The sequence below is a fragment of the Echeneis naucrates genome, chromosome 1, assembly GCF_900963305.1.
Source record: "Echeneis naucrates chromosome 1, fEcheNa1.1, whole genome shotgun sequence".
In the NCBI taxonomy this organism is placed as follows: domain Eukaryota; kingdom Metazoa; phylum Chordata; class Actinopteri; order Carangiformes; family Echeneidae; genus Echeneis; species Echeneis naucrates.
In genome coordinates this window covers 21,589,503-21,598,187 of record NC_042511.1, presented here as the reverse complement: position 1 = coordinate 21,598,187, position 8,685 = coordinate 21,589,503, and the positions used below count along the sequence as shown (strand labels likewise).

Genomic DNA, 8,685 nt, shown 5'->3' with positions numbered 1-8,685 from the left:
TAAATCATCTTTAAGTACCAAAATTTGACACTTCTGTAATATCTAGCTACATAAGTGATGCATGTATCATTGCTTTCGGTGTTTGTTTTTTTTTTCATATTAGTCTGATACTGTGCTGCATGAAGGTTTACTGTATTATGCTGTATACCATGAGCTGCTGCTGAGTGACAATGAAGTTGAGTGTCAATCTGGTGAACACAATGATGAGTGATAGTAAAAAATAGGTGTCTAAAAGAAAAAAAAAAAGGTCTTACAATAGCACCATATTCAGAGGAAAATCCCAACAAGGTAAATAATTTTTTTTAAAAAGTGTACATATGTTTTTATAAAAAAATATTTAAAACTGGTTAAAGAATGTCAAACACGCTTTCATGACATGTTGTTAATGTCAACACATTTGTTTCCCAGTGTCTTTCACAACACAACTCCTACACTGGGCTTCATTTCATCGTCCACCAGTTTTTGCTATTTAAGTCTTTACTCCTGAGGCTTTTAGGCCGCCATCCAGATGGTGAATGAGATGAGCAAGGTTGATAAAACAGTCAGTGGTGTCACACAGCCCATATACAGCATGGTTCCTACACCACATAGTGCAGTCAGATAGGCACTCATCCTGCTGCAGATGATCTTCCTCACTGTTGTGCAGAACTGCAGAAGAAAGTGTGAGAAATTGACAGATATTGATGGCAAAATAAAGCATAAACCAGTAGAGCGGTGATGGGTTATTGTCAAAGGAAATTTTCATTACTTCCAGGATGGCAGTAATTTGGACAACCAGCAACACTAGATGGAGCCACTTACGTTTATAATAAATGACATTAATTTTGATTGCTGTAAACAGAAATTACCGCTCCCCCACCCCCACAATGGAAATATTCTTGTGTGATTGTAATGCTGTATCCAGCATTAACGTAGTCAGTTAGATTAAAATTGCTTCGCAGTGAGTGTGAAACATCAACTGTTACAATAATCTGTTTATCACTAAATCTCTTGGAAATAACTGCAGGCATTTCAAAATCCGCACGTGCAATAACCCAGGGTTTTGCACGTGACCTGATAAACGCGACATTCTCCAGGAAACACAGATAGAAACTTTTGTGAAGAATTGAAGGGAGCAAAAGTGATGCTTGTTTCTCTTTTATGGTCATTGAAAGTACATTCTGCTCAACCATCCAGAACATATCAAAACAAATGATATACCACAAGTTCCTAAATCCGCTTTAAGTCAACAGTATTTTCTCCTGCTACACTGGCTCCTCGCTGGAAATCTGCTCATCCAAAAATTTCAGCTGAAGCCAGTGTCAAGCTGCTTTAGTCTGATGAAATAGATAACTTTCTAGGACAGTATCTCTGTGGAAAGTTTGTTTATAAGGCTCAAGTGTGGACTCAATCAACCGCAGCTATTGAAAATAATTTCTGTGTGATGGATGTGTAGGTTTTGTCACAGAAGAAGGTGAAGGTCTACCTGGTATGTCTGGTAGCTGATGGCCATGCCGTATCTGCAGTACATGACGTAGTGTTCACAGTTGTACCATAGTAAGCTATAGGTGACAGAGCCCAGGAGTTTCTCTGCCCTCCGTGCCACCTCGTCCCCGTCCAGCGGAGGCTGGCTGCACACTCTGTCCATGTGGTTGATCAGGATCTCCGAGCCATAAGCAAAATCTGCCACAGAGTCCACTCTGACGCTGGCGACTTTCATGATGACCCCCAGCACCAGGCGGTTATTTGTTACCATCTTGGCAATTGCAGATTTGTTTTTAGAAATCACAGGCAGGATGTCTGGAATGAGATGAGCCACGCGATTGTCGCCCAAATAAATACCAAAATGGGTGAACAAGGTCCTCGGGACTTCAAGTAGATCACCGCGCTTGTAAGGGGACAGATCATATTTAGGGTCCTCTTCCTTTTTGGAAGCTGCAAAGAAGAAGTTGAGTAGTTGGTAGAGGAACATGATGCCAATGTGCAGCAGAGAGCCCAACACCTGAGCAATTTATCTGTTGGAGTTTGGAAGGAGGAGCCATTGTTGTTAGGAGGATTAGATATTGGTCAACATCTCAATTTGATTTTGACAGAAATAAAGCAGCTTTCTCTAATCACTTTGTTGCATGGTAGGGATTTTGAAACTCGGGCCTTGTTTGTGGCGTATTAAGGTCAAGGGTCCTCATTAAGAAGGTTGAATTGGCAACAAGTTAAATCCTCATTTAAAAGGTCATAGATATTGAGTGATCATAAACAAATAAACAGCCTTTGTTAGTCGTGAACCCGATTGTTCTGCTACTTCCTAAAGTAGTCTCATCATTATTCAGCACTTTTTTGAACGTTATGTTTATATCAAACTTTTATTTATTTATTTATTTTATATAAAATAAGATTCAGGCAGTTTGATCATACTGCTTCGATGTGATACTCAACCCAACCGGTCGAGGCAGATGGCCGCCCCCCCTGAGCCTGGTTCTGCTTGAGGTTTCGGCCTCTTAAAGGAAGTTTTTCCTTGCCACTGTTGCCAAGTGCTTGCTCATCGGGGGATCTGTTGGGTCTCTTTAAATAAATTTATAAAGAGTTTGGTCTAGACCTGCTCTATATGTAAAGTGCCTTGGTGTAACCTTGTTATGATTTGGCGCTATACAAATAAATCTGATTTGATTTGATTTGATTTGATACTGCACATTCACATACATGCTGCCATGCTGTTTTTGGTGATTTTTACACAAACCCAATCTGACGATTGACAAAATACACAACAGCACAAAGCCATGCCATCATTTAGACTAAGACTCTGCTTCTATTTGCATTCTGGGAGAGTCACACTCACACAAGAGAGGAAGATAAAAATAGATTGTTTATTCAGCATTTGTCATATTTACATCACTATATTACTGACACTGTAACAAAATGGCACTTTATATACATTTTGCTGTTCAAAATATTGTTGCTGTCGATGTAACGCTGTATATTCAATTTTGTGGTGACTCAAATGTTCCCAAATTCAATCACTAATTGGATGTAATTCCAACTAAATGGATGTCCAAGTCAATGTACTTCACCACACCTTTGAAGAGACATGTTTAAGCCTCATAGAAACCTATTAATGCACATTCAATGTTGCCAACACAATAAAATGAAAGTGTTGTTGAAAAGCAGATTTATAAGGCATTGCAGGACAGGAGTGTAACATTTGGATGAGATTCACGGTCGGTCTCCTTTTGCCAAGAAAGAGTTAGTTCTTTGTGTCGAATCTCTTTTTTAACCAGCCATCCACAGAGTGAAGGGGATAAGGATTGTGGGTAGTGTAGTTGACGGTGCCATACCAAAACAGATAATGGAGATCATCCCAAGCAGTCCCGAAAGGATCACACTGCGCTGGTCTCTGATGGCTGATTTCAGACACTCGCAGAACTACAAAGGAAAGAAAGAAAGTCAGTTCACATTTTTTGGTAGCAGAAGGTTTCAGTTGTGCCGTCACCTGGAGAGAGTTTCAGCAGCTACAACTACTACCGTAAATCAGCCAGCAGAGTTAAAGCCAGTTCACTTGGTGCTGGGCAGCTTTGTTCTGGAGTGATCTGGGTCATTCCTGTATTATCATCAGTCTCAATGAGTTCCCTGATATCTGCAGCCGAGTCCAGAGAAGATGTGTGAGGAGCTGGGTGCTTACTGATTAGTTTAAGTAAGGGTAAGGGTAAATACTTCAAAGTGGTTAAAAACCAGTGGACACGTGGCCTCATGGAAGTCCAGCACAGGACTAATATTTGAAGACTTATTTGTTTTGATTTTTGTGTTGTTGTTGTTGTTGGATAGTTGTGTGTCCTGTATTTATTTAATGACAACCAATGAACATGGTTCATCCAAACAATCTATGCCTGAACTGACTAGACAGAGAGTTTTCAAAAGCATCATGTTATTGAAAATACCTTAGATGGTGTCTACGTGTATAATAAACAGAGGTGAAGATGTTTTTTGGCTCCGTACCTTTTCTGTTTGGCGGCTGGCTGCCTGTCCGTATCTGCAGTAGGTGACGAAGTGTTCGCAGTTGTTCCACAGCAAGCTGTAGGGGATCGATCCGATTTGCCTCTCGGCTCTCTTGGCGACGTCTTCGTTGGGAAGCACTTGGCTCTTCATCGCGACGTCCATCCGGTTCACCAGGATGCTGGATCCGTACGCGAAGTCCTCCAGCGTGTCGACGCGCACCGAGGCGCGCCTCCAGAGGCAGCCGAGGATCAGCCGCTCGTTTGTTATCACAGAGCTGATGAGCTTCTGGTCACCGGTGACAGCAGGCAGGATGTCTGGGATCAGGTGGGCCACTTTATTGTCACCTAAATAAATACCGAAGTGGGTGAAGATGGTTCGAGGCACCTCCAGCAGGTCTCCTCTTCGAGGGGGCGGAGGAGGGCCGCGGCGCGCCGGGAGCTCCTGCTGGTCCGCGCCCAGCCATCCGGACTCGAACAGCTTCAGGTTGCAGAGGATGGAGAGCTTCTCCACCACGAAGGTCAGCAGCTGTAGCATCCTCAGGCCTGTCCGGAGAGCCGTCTGCAGGCTGCTCACACAAACGGGCTTTTTATCCTCGGTGGCACGAGCGACGAGGGCACGAGTGACCCTGTGCACGTGTGCGTTCACCTTGCCATCACGTCACGTTTTTGTTGTTTTTGTTTTTGTTTTTCCCCCCCGCTTCATTTTTTTTCATTCGCACACGTGATAACGCTCTCTGTGGAGAAAAGATGATTGAGAAAATGAAGATTTATTTAAATGTTAACTACAAAGAGCTTTGAAAAATAGATACACAACACGCTTTAAAATCTTGAAGTGGAAGATTTTTACACATGTAGCTTAAAACCTTATGAAGGCTTCAGAAGTTTTAACAAGAAACAAAAACTTTACAGCTCTGTAAGAAGTCACTGATGGTGGATACTATCAACCTCAGCCCAGAAGAGGAGCTGACTAATGAAAGGTTTTCCGTTCCTGTGCTGCAAAACAGAGTCACATTTTTAATAACTTCAAATAAGTATTTCAGAAGAAAAGTTGAGATGATGGTAATGGATGGTATCAATATAAATCACCAAATCACCAAACCTTAGTCTATATCTAAATTTTCATTTATTTATTTTTCTGTCATATCTGCTGTCAGTTTTTTGTTTATTTTTTCATGTTGTTGTTGATTGTGTCTCCTCTGAGCAGTGGTACATCTTCAGGGCAGATTGGTGACCACAGTGGCTTACTATAGGAAAGTGAGGAGATGGCCTGAGGGGTGCTGGTTAGGCTGCTGACTTCATTCGAGGAAAACACATTACGTACAGGTTAGGGATCAAGCCAAAAATGAGGTCTGACGTTGAAGTTGCAGCATCTCCTCTGGAAACAGCTGTTAAAGTCAACGTTGGTGTTAGTAGCAAAAGTCCCTGATAGCTCCTATGTACTGATGCCAACACAAATCACATACCGTTACAATACAGGGCCTGTTCAGAGACATGGCTACTGCCTTTTTAAATTGGCTTTCGCCATGTGTATTCGTTTATTTATTTATCTAAATTAAACCTGAAGAAACCAGGTGGAGTTGAAGAGGAATGGGAGGTGTAGTTCTGAGCTGCTCTGTGTTTTCTCAGGCAGGTCACAATGTTTACAGCTGTCAAACCCCAATGCATTAACTGTATAAGTGTCCTCTAAAAGGGATCATATTTTAAAAAATGTGCATTGTGTTTTTTTGAAGCAGACTTGAAACTTATGACTGAGACTATAAACTAATTAGAGAAAACATTTACTGAGCTAATAAATCAAGTGAGAAATCTGACTGATGGTCACTGCCTGGTGGTCATTAAATAACTTCCACACAATGACTTCCTGAGGAGCTGGGAGGTGTTTGACGTTGTAGAGTCACAGAGACCAGTCTGTTCTGTCCCGCTATCAATCCAGGATCAGTGCTGAAAAGAAAAAATCCCAGGCTGGGCTCCACGGCCTGCACTTTCTCTGGACCATATGATGTGGACCAGATTACCTTAATCCTTTGGCCTACAATTACACGCTCATTTTTTAACCCAGAAAATACCTTGAGAAACTCTTCAGACTTTTTGATTTTGTGCCTTTGAATGATTTGTGAGAATACGTTTTCTGGCCTAAATACTGTGAATTCCTTTGAAAAGGGATACATGACTAATGGTATTTAATTTAGGTCAGCTGCTTTCTCAGACTGTAGGAAAGCTAGTTTAATTTAATTGTGTGTAGGTTACCCTGCTTTACAGCACTATACTGCTAGTTTTGTGTTGGTAAAATGTTTTAAATTTTAAGAATTTTCAGTCCTCTGTATACAATGAAAATATCTAATCCTAACTTTAATTAATGTGCTGTCAATAATCACCACAAACATAAGCATGAGTAACAATGGCATTAGCCATTTTTTGGTTTTTATTTCATTATAATTAAAGTTGACAGATTGATTTGAACCAATTTTTGTTTTTGTAATAATGTGCAGCAAGCCAGGTAGCACACCAGCACAGTGGTTAGCGCTGTTGCCCCACAACGAGAAGGTCGTGGGGCCTGGACTGGGGCCTTTCTGTGTGGCGTGCATGTTCTCCCCATGCTTGCATGGGTTTCTTCCGGGTACGCTCGTTTCCTCCCCTCGGCCAATGTGAGCTGAGAGTGGCTCCAGCACCCCCCGTGACCTGGAAACAGCTAAGTGGTAGAAGATGAATGCATGAATGAATGTAACAAGGAAACGGATGCATTGACAATGTTAATATCCTGTGTCAGTTACATAAGTAGCAGATATAGAACAGCTGTAGGACCAGATGAGCCCTCGTCCAAATTCGTCACCAAATTAAACACATAAGCAGTAAATAAGCTAAATAAGCAATAAAATGATACAGAAAATGTAATAAATAAATAACATGTCCAGGTCACCTCATTTGCTTAATAACAAATTTACTGAAAAAATAAGACCACAGCATCAAATTAACTTTTTTTAATTTCCCCTGAAAGATTATATCCTTTCACACCAGAGGGGACAACAAAGTGTCAGTCTCTTTGTATGTTGTACCTCAGATAACACCATGTTAAGCTGAGCCGATTTACCACCTGTGACCGCAGGTTGAACCCTGAGGTGGCATTGCAACAAACCTTTGCCGCCAGTCCTGGGGAGATTTACACCATGGTCAAATGGTTTCAGACTTATAGTTGAAGCCGATGGGGAACCCTAACAAGGCTCTTTAAGTTTAGCTCCACGACTGACGACCTGTGAACTGTGCTGACTTTGTTTCTCAGCCTTGGACCTTAAGTTGATTACTGAAGGGCCCGTTTCTTCAAGATGTGAATGGTTTTTTGTTTTTTGTTTTTTTTGTTTTTTTTGTTTTTTTTTAAGGAAAAAAAATTATTCAGCATCACATTCCTACAGTTGGATTTTTAGGCTACATAGCATGTGTTTTCAGCTTGTTAACTTTCAAAAAGGAAAACTAATAACACAATACTGCTTAAATGTTGTTTTGTATGTTGAAGAGGTTGAGACTTTGTACGAATGTCAGCCTTCTATCAGCGTCTGAATGCATCAACAACAATAACAACCCAAAGCACATCTTAACTTCCTTTTCCTGTTGAAACTGTTCAAGAATTGTTACCATGTCTTTCATTGTACTTGAAGGAGGAGAGAGAAACTTTCCATCTGGTGTTTCTACACAAAGAGTCCAGTTCAGCAAAAGTTCAGCACTGTTTAGGTGCATGTCCCTGGCAGTTCATTCTCAGGTCAGCAAGGCTTTATATCCATCCGAGGCGTATTTTCCCCCCACACCATAAAACCAGGCCACACAGGCAGTTAAGGTAAGATTTATCATCTGATGTCAACATGGAGCCGACAAATTAAGTATTATTACACTTTATGTTGTCACATGTATCCTCACTGCTTGTTTTGATGTAATAAAAAGCACCGTGTTTGCCCTGTGCAACTTAAAGAATATCCACTGGACACACATTATCAACAGTTACACCCATGTTAAACTGTACATCTCACAAAATATTGGGTGGATAAACGGCAAAGTGGTTAGCGCTGTTGCATGTTCTCCCTGTGACTGTGTGGGTTTCCTTCAGGTACTCCGGTTTCTTCCCACTGTCCAGTCATTGGTGACTCTAAATTGTCCGTAGGTCTGAGTGTGACTGGTTGTTGGTCTCTGTCTGTCTCTGTGTGTTGGCCCTGTGATGGCCTTGCAGCCTGTCCATCACAGGGCCTACCCAATGTGGCCCCCCAGTGACCCAGAAACAGACAAGAAGCATAAGATGAATGAATGAATGATTGTTCAATAGCACAGCAACTATTGTGTGGTTTTAGAAAACATTTGTGTTTTATTTTCGTATATGTGGACAAATTATGTGTTTTCGTCATTTAATTTACCTTTACACAACAAAATGCTTTTACATTACATACATACATTTTGTAGAAAGAAAATCACTTTGACAGAAAACTGACCACATCTCAACTGACTCTGTGTTTGATTTACTGTGGCTCCACTCCCACGAGTGGTTTTACCTACAAGGGCATCCAAGGATATCAGAACCATCTACTAGACTGTGGTTACAATTAACATTGCATAAAATTATTGTCATTCCTTGTTAAACCTTAACAAATTGTCCTGCACAGGCTGCTCCTGGACTTCAGCACTGAGATGCTTTTATTTGAGTGGTGTAATGACGCTTATACCATGTGTTAAAAGGAATATG

General features: G+C 41.2%; 2 protein-coding genes across 2 annotated transcripts; both read right to left on the bottom strand.

The window, feature by feature from the left end:
* Positions 1-492: 492 nt before the first annotated feature.
* LOC115048715 (lecithin retinol acyltransferase) lies at positions 493-1,951 on the bottom strand. Its single transcript, XM_029510423.1, has 2 exons — positions 1,466-1,951; positions 493-648 (listed from the first exon to the last, which is right to left on the bottom strand). Exons 1-2 carry the CDS (start codon positions 1,949-1,951, stop codon positions 493-495), a joined length of 642 nt encoding a protein of 213 aa, XP_029366283.1.
* Positions 1,952-2,919: 968 nt separating this feature from the next.
* On the bottom strand, positions 2,920-4,500 carry lrata (lecithin retinol acyltransferase a). The gene is made up of 2 exons (XM_029510111.1): positions 3,967-4,500; positions 2,920-3,396 (listed from the first exon to the last, which is right to left on the bottom strand). Exons 1-2 carry the CDS (start codon positions 4,498-4,500, stop codon positions 3,244-3,246), a joined length of 687 nt encoding a protein of 228 aa, XP_029365971.1. The 3' UTR covers positions 2,920-3,243.
* Positions 4,501-8,685: the final 4,185 nt, after the last annotated feature.

Coding starts and splice junctions, on each gene's coding strand:
- LOC115048715 (XM_029510423.1), bottom strand. CDS start 1,951: ATGTTCCTCTACCAACTACTCAACTTCTTCTTTGCAGCTTCCAAAAAG. Junction 649..1,465: donor TCAGCTACCAGACATACCAG/GTAGACCTTCAC, acceptor TTTCTTCTGCAG/TTCTGCACAACAGTGAGGAA.
- lrata (XM_029510111.1), bottom strand. CDS start 4,500: ATGCTACAGCTGCTGACCTTCGTGGTGGAGAAGCTCTCCATCCTCTGC. Junction 3,397..3,966: donor CCAGCCGCCAAACAGAAAAG/GTACGGAGCCAA, acceptor TTTCCTTTGTAG/TTCTGCGAGTGTCTGAAATC.